The sequence below is a fragment of the Ruditapes philippinarum genome, unplaced genomic scaffold (genome assembly GCF_026571515.1).
Source record: "Ruditapes philippinarum isolate M1 unplaced genomic scaffold, ASM2657151v2 ctg757_1_1_1_1, whole genome shotgun sequence".
Taxonomy (NCBI): domain Eukaryota; kingdom Metazoa; phylum Mollusca; class Bivalvia; order Venerida; family Veneridae; genus Ruditapes; species Ruditapes philippinarum.
The window spans coordinates 201714-222283 of NW_026861682.1; the positions used below are offsets into that span (position 1 = coordinate 201714).

Consider the following 20570-nt stretch of genomic DNA (forward strand, 5'->3'; position numbering starts at 1 on the left):
TAATACTTAGATAAATATCATGAGTATCGTACAATGTGATGAGATCTAAAAATTGGACACAATATTTCAACCTTAATTTCCCTGTAGAGAGAAAAAATATCTTGCTGCCTTTCCATTTTTCCCAATTTCAAGAGAAACTTTACTTTGCTTACTTATCTTTCTTTGTTGTAAATTAGTTTCCTTTTCTGTAAATTCTGTTCCTTTGCTGTTGAATTATATTCCTTTACTGTCAATTATTTTTCTTCACTGTCAATCTGACATACATTCTTTTGCTGTCAATTAATTTCCCACATATATAATTTAATGATTATCAACTAAAATGTATTTAAAGTTAAAACTAAAAGCATGCACTCAATATAATTTAAAAGTTTCAAAAAGAAAGTATGCAAGCATTCTTTTTTTTTTAAATTACTGTATAAAAGTCCATTTTCCTTAAATTCATAATGATATGTAAAAAGGTTACAATGCCTACATTGTATATAAAATTTATCAAGACCACATAGTTTTCTGCTATGTCCTCTTGCCTGTTTTCTGTACATAAGCTTCTGTCAACTTGTCACATATAAATTCTTGTGAAGTTTTATTTAGTCCTGCTAAAAATCTGTCAAATGCATCAGAACCTCTGTTCATTAGAATGTATAAAAATTCAGTTATCTTATCTTTTTTCGTACGGTGAATATTAATTCGTTCATACATATCAACCGTTATAACATTTTCAGCTATCATATGATCCAGCAAATCAATCAGTTCTAAATTGTCCAATAGAAACACCCAATTTGATAACAATATTTCTTTCTGAACTTCATCCATGTTTTTTTTTCAACTTTGTAACTTTTTCCTCTTGCAAAAAAACCCAACAAAAACGATAAAAATGTTTTCACTGCTCTTCCAATCTTTGGAATTTTTATTGTTTTTCCCCTGCCCTTCAACACTTTGTATATCCTATATTTGAGTAGAACATTATCTGATATATAATATTATAGCAATATCACTAATTAACGAGCACTGTAACAACTACCACTTTACAGAAGTAAACTGTTTCAAATTCATATAATTATACCATCCAGATTCCCCAGTGTTCTCGGTAATGCTTTTTTCAGTTTTATATCCAGTAAAGCAATCATCCGATTAGCTTTAGTCGTCTCCCTGCATCGGTCGTTGCTGACTCCGTGCCAGCTCTTGATTATAAGTTTGAATCAATCTCTCAGCTATGAAATCTTGAGATGTTTCATTCAGAGCCTCTAAAAATTTATCAAATGCTTGAGGACCTCTCCTGGGAAGAATCAGTAAAAACTCAGTTATCTGCTCTTTTTTTGTACTTTGAACACTAATTTGATCATACATATCATCAGTAATGACAGACTGTCCTAACATGTGATCCAGGAGTTCATTCATTGAAAGGTTTTCTGACAAATACACCCAGTTCAGTCTCAATGTTTCCCTATGTATATTATTCATCATCAACCTTTCAATATAGAACTAATACTAATTTGACCATTCTGTCAACAAGAAAAATTGTTGAGATCTTTGATTACTTGTTTTCTACATGTATCAGCCTCTGTTTTCTGAAATAGATAAAAAAAGTTATATTTAATAATAGCTTGCAACAGAGAAAAAAACAACAACAGGAGAAAGGAAGAAGGCCAAAATTGTCCTGTATCGCTCACCTGTGATATATTTTTGAATTGGTCAATACTCGTCAAAGCAGAAGAAGGTCATTGGGTTTACATTGGTGCGTGTTGCCAAATGTTGCAAATTTTTTACGACTTTAACAATAGAATGAATATAAAATGTGAAACTGGTACAGTTCATTAATATTAATATGCTCCAACCTTTCAAAACTTTAATAAACTTAAAATGAAAAAAGATGTTTTAATCTAATCAAAACTAAATATGATTCTGAAGAAATCTTTAATCATTGTAATTATTACAATAAATTCATTTCATTGAAATAATAATAGTGAATATATAGATTAGTTTACTATTTAGGGGAGAAAATGATTGTGTCCTTAACGGTTACAGGGATTAACCAATATCAACAACGCGTCAATAAATCATGATTAATGCCCTCACAAATACTATAAGAATCTTACACTGGCTGCCGGTACAGAGAGGAAATTTTGGCTCAAGGGTAGCTGTTTATGGCGGTAACAAGGCATTGCCGAGTTTCCTCTTAACAGTTACCTGACAGCTAGATATTCCGGTATGTACCCACAGCCGCTGTTTGATTCTTTTTCTTGCATATTACATGTCAATTATTTTCGGAGAAAATAACAGAATTTACCATGATATTCTCATTACGCACTTTTTTTAATAGTAGCGTATGAACTTACAAACAATTCATTCATAAATGGCATGGGACAATAACATTATTTATAGCATGCAACTTGTCTTACAAGAAGGGTGAAAGACAGGTTTTTCCAGCATCAGTGTAAACAGAAGATAATCCTGTCTGATATGCAAGAAAATATCACATACAATGATTATCTTTCAGGGAACTGGGGCCAGGGACTTTCACTTAGGGGAATTTTACAATGTTTTGAAGAATAATGGGTAATTTTGCCTGTCAACAACAATACTCAAAATGTTAAAAAATGTTAATTTTTTTTTGCAAAAATGCAAATATCAATACAATATTGTTTATAAGGGTCGTTTGCTCCTGCTTTAGACAAGTAAAAAATTATCAAGTTGCTTCAATTGTATAACAGAATAATTAAACAGATGTAAAAAAGAACTATGATATAATGGATTTTAACAGTGGATTTTAAAGGGACTCCACTGAGGTTTATTTGACATGATGGTACTGGAAATAATTTTTCAAGATTAGTGTTCTATTTGATGAATGGTTCGACTTATAACTTGTGTGCAAAATTTCAGATCATTCCCTCACTCTGTTTCCCCTGAATAATTATTTTAATTGTGAAAAATAACTCAAAAATGGAAAAGCATTGCAATGGTTTTCACCCAAATCAAGCTAAGAATAGCATAAAATACAATTTTAAATTTATTTCTGAGTATATTTTTTAAAATCATCTTTTGCATGTTTTTCTGTTTTAAGTGCCCCAGCTTATTTATGTAAGAAATTCAAAGTTTATGTTTTTAAACCTTTGAACCTCAGTGGAGTTCCTTTAACTTAGGTATTCGTAGTGGATTTTAACTTAGAAGTTCATCATTACAAACTGCATTCATTTTAGCTATCAGCCTAAATGTAGCTTAATTGTAATTTCATTGTCTGTTTCATAATACTATATTGTATACTACATTTATTACACATTGTAATATTAATATCACAATACATTTACCACAGCAATACCCACCTCAAGAGATGGGATAATAGGGATATGCCTCCTAAATTATTGCGGAGTATTCACTGTAACAATATCATGTTCACTTATAAGGGAGGAAAATGTGTAAGTGACTAGACTAATATTGTACAACGTACACATTGAGATATTATGCTATTTGTCGATGTGTATGGGCAACATATCTCACCTCTTCAGTAAGATTCTGACCCAGTACAATAATATATCAGAGTCTATTTTTAGCACGTCAAAATATTTTGACTACCAGGCAGCTGAGCCTGAAGAGCAGCAGATTGGTATCTGATGGTCCTGGGTTCGAGTGCCAGTCATGAAGCAATATTTTCTCATTCTGTGATATTATTATTCATCTATTAAATAAGAATATACTTCCTTGAAATAAATGTGTTCTTGAAGCAACAATTAACCCATCTTAAATCAGTTGTTTTAAATCAGCACTTCTGTATACATGTATATGTTTAAATTATCATTGAACATGCACAAAGTACTTGAGAGAGTGACGTCACATGCACAAAGTACTTGAGAGAGTTTGTAGCGGATCTACATGGTAAAGATATCTATAATTCTAACACAACCCGCATTTTTCCCTATTGAACATAGAAGAACAGAAAGTTTGTATTATAATGCAATAAAGTCACTGTTTACGTTCTATATTTATACATGTAACGTAACCATTATACATGTGACGTAACCACTAAAGGAAGTGGCTAGCCGTACGGGCCCATACGGCTAGCCAAAAGTTCTAGCTGTATGTGAGTCACGTACGACTAGCAAGGACACGCTGTATTGGCTAGCCATACGGCCTTTTCACAATGATATGGAAGTCGAAAATGCATTATATGTTATTTTATGACTTTAAACGAGGATTTTAACCAAGAAACAGCAATTGTCTTCGTACATGTATGTTTACTTTTTAGAGATTAATCGCCTTGTTGGCTATGTACAGTAAAAAAAAAGTACGAATATATGTTTCCTTGTCATCTCAACACGTTGAGAAAAAAATAGCGTTTGGTCGCAGTTAAATAACATCAATTGAAATAGTTTACAAAATTTTGATGATAATCCTTTTTTGTTTCATTAAGTTCAATTTTCGACACCTTTAAAATAAAACAAAAAAAACCAACACGAAAATTATTGTTGTTGGGCTCTGATAATTGCGTCAATTACCGACGGTAAAGAAGTTTGTCCATCACTAATTCTTTTTATTTATTCCACTCAGACACGGATTTATATTATAATAAAATATAAATCCGTGACTCCGATCATTATTTATTCGATCCATGTGCTTAATTCACAAAAATTCGACTTTCATACAAATAAAACAACAAAATGAAATCATAATCATGTTTGACTTCCATATAGGTAATTCTGAAAAGTGCCGTACGGCTAGACAGTACAGTGAGTCCTGGCTAGTCGTACGTGACTCACGTACGGCTAGAACTTTTGGCTAGCCGTACGGGCTCGTACAGCTAGCCACTACCACCACTAAAACTGTGACATTCTGAAAATAAGTACGGAAACAAACCAGGCGCAATTTAGTGTAATATTAGATACGGCAACATTTATTTATTGATATCATGTTAGAAACTGAATGGAAATAATGTATCGGAATCAGTGATTTTATCACCTGATAAAATCACTGTTTGTCATTCTGATGTGCATCATTATAATTCCTCGCATCAGAACTCCAGTGATTTGATTTAGCCATAATATCACTGTTTGGGATATAATTTCTTAAATAAAGAACATTTAAGTCGCAAGTTTCAGCATTGTGCTCCAACAAATTAACTGATTTAGAATTTGTTGTCATAACATAAGCGTAATTCCTCAGGGTGCTTGACCAGTATTCAAAGCAAACGTTGATTGGATTATCAGTGGTCTTCTTAGAGGGGTCACGTTTATTAAACAAAAACAAAGAAAATGAGATGAAAATATATGCTAGTTTTAGCTTTTGTAATTGACAGTTTAAGACGGAGTGGTTGTAAAAGGGATGTTCAAGTCGTGGCACAAAGTCTGACTCCCAGTGTCTGTGGTTTCTACGGTATTTCAAATAATTACACACATGTATTTACCTGGCTACCTGTTTACTTTTTCATTGATTGCTTATAATTGATAAGAAAGCAAGATAACAATGCAATCCCAAACTCACAGTTGCAGATCGGTTCGATGATTATTATAAAAACAAGATTTACTTGATACTGTACCTGTCAATGGATAAATTTTGACTTCTTTCGTTTTTATTTTCGGATCAGAAAGCTCTGAAAATCCAAAACAATTTTAAAACGGCTGTCATAAGAATGCCACGCCGTATGAATTCAAAAGGGACTATTTCAAACTTTATCTTTCATAGAAGTGGGTCAGACTATACTATATCACCACAAATATACAAAATAATACATTAGTAACTGACTTTTGCATCGGAAAATACGTTAAGTATCCCATTTGCATCGGAAATGATGCTGACTGATTTTTTTTCTTCAAGATTGCCCCGCACAAAAAATTGACCCCTTGTCCATAAGTTCGCTCCTGCTTCACACTGACGTTATAAATATCCGTCATGACGTCTTCGTATCTATGACGTCATGCCGACGCCGTTTCTATGTTGCAAATTAGTTTGCGCGCTGCAACAGAGCAACAGCTTATGCGAATAGAGCATACAACGTTTTTTTAAAGAAATTATCACAATATAATTTATGGGAAACAGCCATTGTAGACCGCGAGAAGGAGGAGAGAATTTGCGAGAGTATCTTTCACGTAAATTCCGTGCCATTGCAGGAAAACGCAAGATAGACGATCTTGTAACGATTGCAATTGAAAACGAAAGAGCAGAAAGTAAGATTATTAATTTTTTAGAAATTATTCTTTTCTTTGAAATCCACATTGGATATGCTTAATATACATGCATCTTATATATTTTTACTTCATAAACTTCATCTAGGCTTCAAAATTTACTAATTTTCTAGAAAAAAAAAATCAAAGGTAAAGTTTGTTTTTCTTTTCTAAAGATATCTTTCTATTTAATACATAGATCTGATATTTTATTCTATAGTTGAATAGTTGTCCACAGTTTAATTTAAAATTCAGAAAGTTGTTTTTATAGGGTTAACGCACGTTTTTCCGTGTTATAACGTCTGCAGAGTCCCGAGGAACGGTTGGTGCCCGAGCCCGGTAGGGCGAGGGCTCCAACAGTTCCGAGGGACTCTGCAGACTTTATAACACGAAATAAACGTGCGTTGACGCTATTATAGCATAAAATTTTCAAACAGATTCGTGATGTAAAGTTTATACAAAACACAATAACATTAAATTCTTTTGCTTGGACGGTATTTATCCAATTCTATGTTTTACGTATGCGTTTCATTTTTCCGGGGCCAACAACTTGGAAAATTCTCGGAACCGAACGAAATTTTGAATTTTAAAATTGATTTAACAAAGCTTGGCCTTTGGAGATTTATTATCTCAAGAAAAAAAACGTTACATTACTCTACCCTCTACCCAAGACAAAACATGACCCTCAGAAATTCTTAGAATGATTTCAGATTTACGGTAGAAAAAAGATCAGTAACATCAGAATCGGTTTTTTTTCCCAAGCAAACAAGTTTATAAAAAAATCAGGCACTAAGCATTATTCTCTCAAAGAAATATAAAGAGCATTTATCAACATTAACATAAATAAAAAACATGTTCTCATATTAATTTTGTGTTATCTAGTTTTGTAAGTTAATCGGAGTGTTAAACTGAATGACAGGTAGATTCTACTGTATTTGTTTACATTGACAACTGTCCGTTTCTTAGAAAGGGCGACAACCAAGATTAGCACCGATGTCTATACGCCGTTTTTTCCGGCATAATTACTTGAATATGCGACTGAGGCCCTCGAATCAATAATTTTAATATAACAAGAGCGCATGACTCTTTGGCAAACAGGCCAAATCGTCATTTTTTGTTTGTTTGTTTACTGGGCCCTGTATGTATTGCGCATAGGTGAAACCGGGCTATAACAAGAGCGCGTGACTTTGTTAACACATGGTTTTGGTCCCGTTATAACATGGGCAAAAGAGGGAAAAATAGCCGATTTTATGCTATAATATGCATAAATAAAATGTCGGCATTTTGTAGCAAAACTTTACAATACATTTACATTGTATATTTTAATTTTCCGGGTCTCTTTTTACATTTGATATTGGGAGCTTAAAGCTCGGGTGATTTTTTGATGACATACCTATTCTGTGGCCAAACTGTATACATGTACAGACTTTTGAATATTTCAAGTGATGGATTAAAATTAATAGTAACGTATAAATTTGAATTAGCAGGAGCGTCCGTGATCAAGTGCTTAATGTCTTTTACTACAAAGCACTCGCCTCTCACCTCTGTGGGTTCGAATACTTCCACTGACTTTGAATTCTTTCATGTGAGGATGTTATCCAGCTAGATTACGAAAGGACGGTGGTTCTACCTCAAATTCCCGCTAATGTCTGAAATAATGCACGGAGGGGCATCTCAGGTAATCTTCCACCAGTGAAGCTGAAAAACCGCCATATGACTTATACAAATGTAATGTGTTGGTGCGACATAAAAACGCAATAGGCACATAGGTCCAACAATCCTGAATTTTATGTGGAAGTTAGATTAAGCTCAATATTGTGATATTACACAGTTCCCAAGGAAATATGTTATTTGCCAGGCACTTGACTTTGTCCAAACCTCATAAACAACGGTCGATAATAATTGGAGAGCATAATTATATCAATAGGATTAATGATAGCAATGTCCTTGAAGGTCAAGGTCATTTATGAATGAAGATCAAGGGTAGTCTGGTCTACTTAAAGGTCTTTTTCAAAGGGTTGTTGTGGCCAAGTATGAAGACAATATACCAAAAACTTAAAAGTTATGATCAATGTATAAGTTTGCGGATGGCAACGACAACTAATGTTACTGTAACAATACCCTTTTTTAAGTCGAGCTGAAATTAAATCATTGCATTTTCAAAAAGACAAAAATAGAATGATATGGTTTGTTTTCTACAGGTAAAGTTGCTGGTGGACAAAATGAGTTACATCTGAATCTGGAAGACATTGAGGACTACGAGACTGATTCCGACGACTCTGAATATTCTGCTTCCGAGAGAAATCCTGACAACGCATCAGCGGGGAAACCCATAGATGAAGACAAACTTGAAAAGAAAAATGAAGTTGTAAGTCTTGTTTTGTTACATATTTTGTCATTTTTGTTGAAATAGATACACCGTTTAATTTCAGATAAGTCAATTTTGGCAGTGGGAAGTCAATTACACCAAAAAAATAATAAAATAATGTTTTCTTTTATTCTAATTTTCATTGCCAAACTTTGCTGATATTGACAAATCTTGCACAAAATTCGCACGTATTAAAGTGAAATGGTCTAAATAATGGAAGGTCTGTTATACAATGACTGATTTCGTATTTAGTTTTAGACAAAACAACAAATCATGTTTGCAAGTATTAGACACAAGGCCCGATATAACATATATTCATATAGCAGATAATAAAATGTTCTTGAACAAAATATTATTATCATCATATAAAATATCCATTCTAAATCACTTAGAACATTATCAACATGTTTTTTGAGCAATATTTTATCAGAATATCCAAATGATACATTTCTATTGTTTTTTAATCAATAGTATTTGAAATACTTATGAAAAATCGTGCCCATTGTAGACCAATTCACTTTAAGGCTTGAGCATTTCATAATAATAATCTTACACCACATTGCATTAAACGCTCGGATGCCAATTGTTTTGTTATTAACTACGTAACTTTAATCTCAGCAGATTATTCACGACCCACCTTCCAGACAGGAAGTTAGTCAGTACAAAGAGGATAACGACTACATCCGGGTTCTCCAGGAACAATTAAAACAAGTGCAGAGTGAGGTATGAATTCTGTTAAAATATCTACATTGTCTTCATGCAAATTATTGAGAATATATCCATACTTATCAGTTAGAAAGCTATTCAGGTACAAGTCTATTGCGCAAACTATGAGCAGTTTTCTATTCATTAAATAACTTAAATAATTAATATTATTATAACAACAACAATAAATAAATAATAAATGCATTTTCCAAGATTTTTCCTTGACAAATTTACCATCATACTTGTCATCAAGCTTATTTAAGAAAATGTATACAATAGAAAATTACTGAAACACATAGCTTGCAGAAGTTGTTTTAGCACAGACGTCCTCTGCTTTGAAAACTTATCAACTCATTGATTTCTTACAGCTTGCTAATCTACACAGAGGTAAATTTGACAAACGACAAACGGAAGTCTTTGACAGAGAACAAGATGGTATATACAGCAGCCACTCTTTTCCAAGCCCACAAGTTGATGAGTCGAAGGCAACGAATGATGAATTAAGATGTGAAACAGCTGGTCCAACAGATATAGAGATCGTTAGTCATAGGTCTCAAAGAAATACCTCCTTACATGCACAGGGTGATGTTACAGATAGATCAGATAAGCCCGCAGTGAATATCTCAACTGCCGCCGACGACAGTAAGACCGCTTCAGACGTCAAGATGATCGTTGCAGAGGACAGAATGACCGCTGCAGACGTCAACAATACCGCTGCAGACGTCAGTAAGATCGTTGCAGACGACAGAATGACCGCTGCAGACGTCAAAAAGACCGCTGCAGACGTCAGTAAGATCGCTACAGACGGAAGGATGACCGCTGCAGACGACAAGAAAGCAAATAATGAAGGTCGCAGAAACAAGGTCAAGGGCATGATAACTGAAGGTCTTAGGACAAGAAGTGATGTGAACCACACAAGGACCAAAGGTACTGATATATAATGTATATATGCTTTATAATATTTAGAGCTATACAAATCTTAATTAATAGGTGAGTTCAATGACTGCTATATTTTATAATGAAAAAATAATTATATAATATACTCCATGGTGATGTTGAAACATAGATATCAATATGTGACATATATATGTGATTAAAAACTGTATTCTACGTAGATTTTGTTAGTATTTTTAACAAAATATAAATAGCATTTGAACTGTTAAAAGTACATAATGCACTTATGTAATAACACTATTTGTTATTTCTTAGCTAAAAAGCCATTGAAACCTAAGGAAGAAGTCACAGTCGAAGATGAGACAAAAATAGCCGAAAAAATTGCCAAGCTGCAAAAGAGAGACCCAGTTAGTATAAAGGCTTATTTTTCTATCATTTGTTATCGGATTTACACGAGACTTCTTACTGCAATGATATTCTGTCATATTTCAGGTCATTTTGATTTTAGAATTTTAATTTTTATATTGCTGCCTGATTAGTTGAGATTGTCACACAAGAAAGAACTTACACATTTAAAAAGTAACATACAGTTGATTACAAACCCATATTCTGTTTAAAAAAATAAAAATGTAGTTTTGGATTGATTGAACAATTCGGGACATGCTATCAAACCCACTCCTCCTAATGAAATAAATTTGTTTTTGGAAATTTATTGCTTTTTGTTAAACAAATGTCGTTTAACCGTACAGCTTCTTTACCTTATAAATATGCATAAAACATTCAAAATTAATAACCTTATTCTTTTTTTCCAGGCACTTCCTCGACCAGATAAGGGAATTGTTTATCCAAAAACAATGAACAACTTAAGTGACGTAGATAAAGCTTATTATGTTGAGCAGTTTCTCAGAAGTGAGGTGTTCAGACAAAGGTGCCTCAGGAAGTACCAGAAAAGCACGACCTGGATGAATGGGCTGTCACCATTCCAACTGTGGGTGTTAGAGTAAGTCGGAATGATTTCTCACAAATTGTGTAATTAATAAGGAGCTTTAAATTTTAAATTCACATAAAGAGATTATCATTGCAAATCTTATTCAATTACTCGATGTCGCTTGCTGTGTTTGAGCCATTTTGGCACAACGTTAGTTACAAACAAAATTAATGTAACTTTAATTAAACAGTCAGAGCATATTATCACAACAAAATCAGAACACGTTGTCACAATAGATAAATAATCAAATACTTGTAATAGTAATAATAAAAAATCAAACGTTGAATAGCCTAAGTTTCTAAAGAACATATTTTTGTTCGATTGTGCAGAAAGCTGTAAGATTAACACACTCGAATCCATTTCCGGAACCAAGCAATACTAATAAAGCAATGAGTGTAAAGTTTCTTGCGCAAGGAAACAACGGTTTGTCCCTGACAGGGTTTGAACCTACGTTGCCAGCAATCCTTCGATGACCAGTCAGACGCGCTAATCACTTTTCAGCATTTAGATGAATGTATATAATTGTTGAATTTAAACTGAACAGCTTTACATCAACTCACTATTTAATCATTGCTATTTCTTTGTGTTTTTTTCCAAGCAATTAAATATTTGTTTGTATAGCCTGTGTCATGTTTCATAATCAACCTCATTACTTAAGAGAGAATTCAAATATAAAAAAAAATAGAAAATTAATATCATTGTTTCTTTTGCAGGAATGAAGGCACAGTAGACATTGAAAATGTTCTCCACCCACTGGCTAAACGACAAAACAACGCACAAGCCAAGGTCAGGTGCTGGAGAGGAAACACCCCACCACCTCAACCAAAATCCCCTTAAGTTTTTTTTCTCTCTTTTTCCCCCCTTTTATTTTATGTTCTTTTCCTTTCTTTTGCTCATTTGTTTTGATATTTTGTTTTTATGCATTTATGTTATGAACGCTAAATCATTTACACAATCATGTTTATTGGTGGCTTCATGAAAGCCGTTTACTTCACAAACGCAACAAGACGTCGCTTGGTAATTGGAAATCATGGTTCAACGTTGATTAATTATTGTGTTGGAAAAAGACACAAAGTTGCTGTAGTCATTATGCAGTTGTCTGTACTTCAGATGACAGGTCAGCCTATTTATAGCACAGTATGGAACTGCTTTCGAGGTAGTATGTGATATGCTAATTAGGGATAAACAGGGTGTAACATTTGATAAACTTCATCTAGGCGCACATGTGATAAACTTCAGTGAGAGGTCACCTGCACAAGGTACCATATCATCGGTTGATTTGGAAACGAAATCTACCAGAGACTAATGGGTATAAATTAAATATGTGTATAAACAGTATTGAAAAGATACAGGCATGCCATATACATTCATATGTGATAAACAGCAAGTGTAAGTGCTTTCCGTGTAAAACAGCAAGTGTATTTGCATTCTGTTATAAACAGCAAGTGTTAGTGCTTTTCGTGTTAATCACCAAGTCTAATTGCTTTCTGTGATAAAAGAGGAAGTATATAAATGCTTTCTGTGATAAACAGGAAGTATCATAAACATTTTATGTGATAAACAGATGTATAGAGACTATATTGTTTTTATCAGACTATTGTATATTAACAGCTGCCGTGAAAACAATATGTTCTGGACATGTTCTCAAATTGAAGAACAATACCAATGAAAAAAATGTCACCTGCGAATGGGTAACAAATTAAAAACTAACAAACAACTCAAATTTAAAGAGAAATGCGGTACATGGATATGTCGGACAACACACATGTGAGGACATGTTAGTAGACAAATAAAAACACGACATTCAACACAAATGTGAGGACATGTTGGTAGGCAAATAAAAACACGACATTCAACACAAATGTGAGGACATGTTGGTACACTTGACACACAGTAACATATACACAAATGTGAGAAAACATTGTATGTGGAAAATAAACTTGAATATGACGGAAAACGCCATTGGGAAAATATTATGAGTTGAAACAAACACAGACCTCGCAACACAAATGAGAGAAAATGTGATGTGTGGAAAACAAACTCGAATATGAGGAACAACACAAATGAGAAACACAAATATTACGGGTTTAAAGATATGGACAACAAACTGGAATATAAGGAACAACACAAACGAGAAACACAAATATTACGGGTTTAAATATATGGACAACAAACTCGAATATGAGGAACAACACAAATGAGAAACACAAATATTACGGGTTTAAATATATGGACAACAAACTCGGGTATGAGGAACAACCACAAATGAGAAACACAAATATTACGGTTTAAATATATGGACAACAAACTCGGGTATGAGGAACGACACAAATGAGAAACACAAATATTACGGGTTTAAATATATGGACAACAAACTCGAATATGAGGAACAACACAAAATAGAAACACAAATATTACGGGTTTAAATATATGGACAACAAACTCGGATATGAGGAACAACACAAATGAGAAACGCAAATATTACGGGTTTAAATATATGGACAACAAACTCGAATATGAGGAACAACACAAATGAGAAACACAAATATTACGGGTTTAAATATATGGACAACAAACTCGGATATGAGGAACAACACAAATGAGAAACACAAATATTACGGGTTTAAATATATTGACAACAAACTCGGATATGAGGAACAACACAAATGAGAAACACAAATATTTCGTGTTTAAAAATATGGACAACAAACTCGGATATGTTAACATAAATGAGAGAAAAACCCGGTATAATGCGGAAAACAAACACGCATATGATAAACAAGTGAGGAAGACAATACAACTCGGGCATGGCCAAAACATACATTAGGAACGAGACTAGTGTTATATACAGAAAAGGACTCTGTATATTAAAAAAAAAAACAGAAAAAACACTTTATATATATGGAAAAAACTGTCACATGTTAAACAATAAATGTGAAGTACCAGAAACAATCGTGGAAGCTTCAAACTTCGACTGCACAAATGTGAGATTGTCAACATGGATTACCTGTATCCTGTAACATTAACTGGGATGTCAAGGATAAAACAAGTCCGTAAAATATTTAATAAACAATCAGAACATGTTTATAAGCTATGTTGTTATGACTGACTGAATTGATCACTGATCACTGATTTTGTTGTTGTTGAATTTATCATTAAAATTATGCTGAATTAATATTTATAAACTATGATTAAATAATTTAAAAAAACAACAACTGAATTTGTGATTTTTAGCTTATATTTTGCCAATGTCGCTTATAAATGTACATATATTTCCTCTTATAATTCATTATTCTGAAATGAAAAACCAACTTTCATAATTATATTTCATGATTATAAGTATGGATTTCTTATCATAATATTAAAATAAGTAGATATTGTATATCAAATTGCAAATCTTTTTGTGTAAAATATATTTGGAGGGAGTTTCTTAGTAAGGCCTTCCTTCACTAGAAAAAAACTGGAAATTCGAAATATGACTTAAACGTTTTTTTCACGTTTTAAAGCCCGAGAGACAGCTACACTGGTTGCTATTCAGTAAGTAAATATATTGAGTATTTCTTTAAAAAGATTAATGGTTTTGTTCAAATTGAACGCTGGACAAGTCAATTTAAAATATTCAACGTGGTAAGGGTTAAATAGCCAGCACTAATAATTACTTATCTGCCGTAGAGCCAAGCCGACTAGCATATCTTGGCAATTTGAATACGATTGAATAAAACGAGCAGTGGTGCTTAAATACTTTACTACATGCATTTTATACACGAAAAAGGGATAGTTCTTAATTCAAACAAAACAAGTCCACTACATGTAGTTAAATTCTACATGGGATATGGAGGAGAATAACATGTAAGACAAAAGAAACAACTCATTTGAAATTACCTATTGTTATCAGTAGCGAAATCAGATTTAAATTTGTAAATGACAGATTTTATTATCCTTCAACCCCTCTATAATAAAAAGAAATATCGCTTATGTCGATGGATTCTCACCAAAGCTGCACATTTGTCATAGTTTTCAATGTATATAGGTCAATAAATAAAGACAACAAGAGCAGATGTGTACAAATCTATCCTTAGCATAAGTGACATTGACCCAAGTGACACTTTACTCCACCCGTGCATTACTTCAGGAACGAACAGGCACCGAGTTCAGCCACAGACATTCCGTAAGCTATAGCTTGATAGCTCCCTCACATGAAATAATCCAAAGTTCGTTAGTGGCGAGATTCGAGTCCACAGAGGTGAAAGGCAAGTGGTTTGAAGTAAATGACCTTAACCATTTGACCATGGACGTCCCTGCTTATTCAAATACGTTTCTTTATAATCCATCACTTGATATAAAATTTGCATCATATATTTTATTTCAAAACAGAAAGATCAACTGGGAGAAATCCTCTGCATTTTTCTGAGTTACATTTACAAATCTTTTTGTCCTCATCTGTAGTACCCGGATAACTTTGACCATAACTGTAAGTCAATTCTTCATTTGCATAAATGTCACGTGCAGCAAATAAACACACTTTTGGCACGAGATTATGCACGCGCACCGGATATACAGACAAATTCGGTTCACAGAAATGACTAATAAACCTCCCAACATTTCCAATCTTACCAGGATCAATGAATGTTGTATGAACACCGGAAGTGAAATGTTCATTAAGCATAAAGATATAATTCATGTCACACTTTTCCTGTTTGTCAAACCTCGTTTTGGCTTCTTCTCGTGTAAGTATTTCACCAGCATACTCGCACACAAATTCTCCATAGTCTATTGCCTCAAGTGTCCGCAGACAAAAACCTTTACCATCCGATTTGAAGACTTCTAAGCGGTGTTTTATTCCACGCTGTACCAGTCTATTACTGCAAGAGTCAGGACACGTGCATAATAAGTTACATTCATTAAGAACACTTAATTCAATTCCAGTAGATATTGTTTTCCGAAGTTTTCCGTCACAAGTATACGACGGTCCATATTTCATGCACGGACATTTTGTGTCACATGACGTTTCTGTACATGAACAGCCAGGCATCTGTTCCTCAAAGTCAGTTGTTTCAGTTCCGGGTCCTGGTATGTTACAGCAGACATAATTAAACTGTAAATATATAATATGTTCTTTAAAATAGCATGTATTTTCAGCAAAGTTTAAAACTTGCTTATGGAAAAGGAAAGAAAAAAAACATCCGTCATGCAATGTTTTGCAAATCTTTCCCCACGTAGTAACTGGATAAACCTTTAGTTCCTCAGTGTAAAATCACTCCAATAGAGCATCTTTTTGCGCACACAGCAGTATGTTCACGACCTATCAATATATATGTACCGAAAAAGTATAGCAGCATATAACCCTTCATTTATATAGCAGTATATGACCTAAAATAATTTAGCGATTTGAAACCTGTAAATAAACTCGCCGCTCGTTCATACTTCATATATTGTAATGAAATCAGCATAATATTTGATATCAAATAAATCATACATACAGTGTTTAAACACTCCCAATGCATGTCATCTTCTAAATGTATAGGAATGTTTTCACATCCGCCCGAAATATCTATTTTCATTTTATCCGACATTTTTCTCATGGTAAACACTTAGCACGACACTCACCGATCCTAGGGGACATCTCAAACTGTTTTTTTTTTATTCTCAACTGTATACAGATCAACTTCGTTTCTTCTATGACGGGTTGGCAAATTACGTGTGTTGTGTCCCATTTGACAGTAGCCTAAAACGTATAAAAATTTACTTTAAGATATACTTCCTGCTTAAACTCGCCCTATCGTAATTGGAACTGAAGTGAGATGGAAAACATTATATCTTCTTGGCAAGTACCTGATATTTTTGATCGAAAAAAAAAAAACAAAAAAAAAAACAAAAAAAAAGGGTTTTGGTGCAAATACTTTTTTCTGTACTACCCCATGGTTTGGACCGTCTGCTAGTATGTCTGGAACCATGCTATTATGAAATATTTTTGGATTTGTCTCGAGATCATTTAACGAGCCAATGTGCAGACGAATAATAACCCGCTATTTTTCTAAAAAGTTATTTTCATCAAGTCGTAAAAGCTATACGTTAAGATTGATTTTTTTTTATCAAATCTTACGTAAAACCCATTTTTTTCAATCTGCCAAAATTTTTTACCCCAAAATGAACTCAAAAAGCTGCCCTATTTTTTATACATCAAAGGTTTCCACCCAAAAGGGGGTGGGTTTTTTTTAACAAAATTTTTTTAAAAAGTACAAAATAAAAATTTAAAAAATAAAAAACCCGAAATTTCGGGAGAGATTAAAACCCTTATCCAAAAAATTGTTTTTTCCCAAGTTTAAAGGAAAAAGAAATTCACGCATGGGTATAAAAAAAATATTTAATAAATTTAAATTTCAGAAATTTTAAAATTTACCCTACTTTGTAAAAAAAAGCATTTAAAAAATACAAATGCGGATTTATTAAAAATTCCGCCTCCTTTGCCAAAATTTACCTTTTTTGAAAATTTTAAAACCCTTTATCTTTTTGAAACAAAATTTAAAAAGAAAAGAGAAAAGGGAAAATATTTAGAAATTAAATAAAAATTTCCCAAAAATTAATTTTAAATTACCCCGGGGTTTTTTTTATGCATAAAAAGGTTCCCAAAAGTTTAAAAATGAAATTTTAACTTAAAAACCTTTACAAAAATCGGAAATTTTTAATGGATTGGGGTATAAAAAACAAATCTTAAATTTATCGTAATTTTTATAAACGCTAGTGGGTTATCAAAAGCTTAAAAAAAATAAATTTTTCCCCCTTTTTAAATGTTCTTAAGTTTTTTTTTATACATTGTGGGTAAGTTATTTCCCCTATATACAAACGCCCCACCGCCCTTTTTAAAATCAAAATTTACTTAAATGGGGGTTTAAAGAAGATAAAAATGCTAAGACCCAAAATTTTATTTTAAATTAAAATTTTTATGGATAAAAATTTTTTTAAACCTTTTAAAATGGTTTTTTTTAACGGAAAAATTTATATTTATTTTTGTTTCATTTGTTCATTTTCCCCATTTAAAAAAGACCCAAATTGGTTTTTATATTTTTATGGGAACGTGGCCCCGGGGTTTTTGGGGGCACAAAAGGCCTTTTGTCTTTGATTTTATTTTATTTAATTTTTACTTTAGTTAATTCTAAAATATGAAAGTGAAAACCGGATTTTAAAAAAAAATACAAAAATTTTTTTAAATTTTTGGATTTTTACTATAAATAAAGTTAGCCAAAACTTTTTTTTTTGCCCCGGCCCCAAAAAATTAAATGCACCCAAAAGGATCCTTTTTCGGAAAATGATTTAAAGCTTTGGAAATAAAAGCAAATTTTGGAATTTTTTTAACTTTTTTCACGAGCTTCCAGGTTTTGGCCAGCCCAACCCCCCGTTTACGTCAAGGGGATGCTGAAAAAGAGCGTTACAAACGTTTTAAAAAGGGTTTTTATTTAATTTTTTTATATTTTTTCATAATTTTTTTTCATAATTTGAATTTTTTTTTTTTGCCTTTTTGTTTTTCTGAAATTTTAAACATTTTTTTGTCATAAAATTTTTCGCCACCCTGAATTCTTTTCTTTATTTTTTACTATTAGTTAAAAATTTCAATTTTTTCCCGCAAGTTGCCCTTTTTTTCAAATAAAAAAATTTAGGGGGACCTTTTTCTTTAAAGAAAATAACTCGGGGAGAAGTATATTTTAAACCCAAAAAACCCCAATACCCAGAAAGTTTTTAAAAGGTCTTTTAAAATTTGTGCACGGGGGAAAACGAAGAAAAAAAAAGGGTTTAAATTTTTAAACAACAAGGAAAACAAGGGCAATTTTAAAAGGTTTTGAGTTATATTTTGTAAGCCTAAAAAATGCCGATAAAAAAACATATCACATAGTCAAAAGAAATAAAAGATAAAATTTTTATTAAAGGGCCCCTTAGCCCTTTAAAAAAGCCTTTTTTTTTTTAATCACAAAAAAATTTTTTAACTTTTTTTTTTTGTTTCAATTTTTCAAAAAGGCATACTCATTTGCTAAAAATACATGAACATCTTTTTTCAACTTTAGTTCGTTGGGAATTTTGGTTTTAATTTTTAATGATTAATTATTTTTTTTGGGAAATCAACATTTTTTATTAATTTTTTTCTTTTTTGCCCTATTTAAAGGGCCCCCAAAATTTTTTTTCCTCAGTCTGCCTCCTAATCATTAGCCCAATGTTTTTAATTTTTTCGCCCTACAACTGTGGGAAATATACAAAAAAGAATTGAATTTAAATTTAAAATTTTTTCCATTAGAAATCTGCACAGTATTTTTTTAACGGGGAGTAAAAATTAACCGATACAATTTTTTTTACCCTTTTTTACAGGGGTTTTCAAAAGGGTTTTGTCCAATATCGGTCTATTTTTGCCCATTTTTTCTTTTCGCTGTTTCCCATTGGGTTTGGTAAATAAGGCAATAAAAAGTACCATAATCCAAAATTTTCGTTTTAATTGAATTCCCAAAATGGTCATTGATTTAATTTTGTTTCAATTGAATTTTTTCCGTTTCCCGTCGGAAAAATCTTCATGGTAAAACTTTAATTTTAAATTTTTTCCCAAATTTTAGGAAATTTATTTGGTTTTTTATAACTTAACTTAACCCCTAAAATTTTAAAAAGGAAAATTTCCCTTAAACCCGGGAAAATGCTTATGTGTCTTACCTTTTTTTTCCAGGGTTTTACTTTATTCCTTTTTTAACAAAACTCGGTTTTGTTTTATATATTGTTCTAACTTTTAAAATTTTTGAAATCCCCACGATTGGGTTGTCTTTGTGACTTGGATCCTTTAAAGGCCCAAAATTTTCTTTTAAGATTTCATGTTTTCTTTTTTCCCTTGTCCTTTCCTCTCCCTTCCCTCCATCATCATCATCATCATCATCATCATCATCATCATCAATCATCATCATCATCATCATTCTTATCTTTATTCCTCATACCATCACCACTAATATCATCGTCGTCATTATTATCATTATCATCCTCCACTACACTCATCATAATCACTGCTACCACAACCAACATTACCACCACCAACATCACCATCATCATCATCATCATCACCACCATCATCATCATTATCATAATCATCATCATTATATTATCACCATCATCATCATCACATTCATCATCATCGTCGTTATCCTCACCTTCATTATCATCTTCATCCTCGTATCAACACCACCATCAAAATCATCATCATTTTCCTCATCACCGTTCTCATTTTCATTGCCATACTACCACCATTAATATCCATCATCGCATAATCATTTATTTAAACGTTAAACATTATTTATCAATACTTTTACTTCCACCCATCTCATCAATCATTCATCATCCATCATCGATCATTCATCATCACCACCACCACCATCACCACTATCATCATCATCATCATCATCATCACTTTTTTGACGTTAAGGCATTAAGTAACATGCATTTT

The 20570-nt window shown here is 32.5% G+C and overlaps 2 protein-coding genes across 3 annotated transcripts; one reads left to right on the forward strand and one right to left on the reverse strand.

Moving 5' to 3' along the window:
• Positions 1-5897: 5897 nt before the first annotated feature.
• Positions 5898-13383, forward strand: LOC132716512 (uncharacterized). 2 transcript variants are annotated; one of them, XM_060699804.1, is made up of 7 exons: positions 5898-6152; positions 8351-8517; positions 9136-9240; positions 9591-10149; positions 10432-10523; positions 10929-11116; positions 11818-13383. In XM_060699804.1, the coding sequence occupies exons 1-7, from the start codon at positions 6014-6016 to the stop codon at positions 11939-11941; spliced, it is 1374 nt and encodes a 457-aa protein (XP_060555787.1). In that variant the 5' UTR covers positions 5898-6013; the 3' UTR covers positions 11942-13383. The 2 variants fall into 2 exon arrangements, with proteins under 2 accessions (XP_060555787.1, XP_060555788.1); XM_060699805.1 differs by having other exon boundaries at positions 5899-6152; positions 9139-9240.
• Positions 13384-14376: 993 nt separating this feature from the next.
• On the reverse strand, positions 14377-16719 carry LOC132716513 (probable histone-lysine N-methyltransferase set-23). The gene is made up of 2 exons (XM_060699806.1): positions 16585-16719; positions 14377-16199 (listed from the first exon to the last, which is right to left on the reverse strand). The coding sequence occupies exons 1-2, from the start codon at positions 16684-16686 to the stop codon at positions 15465-15467; spliced, it is 837 nt and encodes a 278-aa protein (XP_060555789.1). The 5' UTR covers positions 16687-16719; the 3' UTR covers positions 14377-15464.
• Positions 16720-20570: the final 3851 nt, after the last annotated feature.

Bases quoted from the DNA above. Each gene is read 5' to 3' on its own strand.
- LOC132716512 (XM_060699804.1), top strand. From the start codon at position 6,014: ATGGGAAACAGCCATTGTAGACCGCGAGAAGGAGGAGAGAATTTGCGA. The intron at 9,241-9,590 runs GTATGAATTCTG...GATTTCTTACAG, and splicing joins TAAAACAAGTGCAGAGTGAG to CTTGCTAATCTACACAGAGG. The intron at 10,524-10,928 runs GTTAGTATAAAG...CTTTTTTTCCAG, and splicing joins AGCTGCAAAAGAGAGACCCA to GCACTTCCTCGACCAGATAA.
- LOC132716513 (XM_060699806.1), bottom strand. From the start codon at position 16,686: ATGAGAAAAATGTCGGATAAAATGAAAATAGATATTTCGGGCGGATGT. The intron at 16,200-16,584 runs GTATGTATGATT...ATATATTTACAG, and splicing joins ATTGGGAGTGTTTAAACACT to TTTAATTATGTCTGCTGTAA.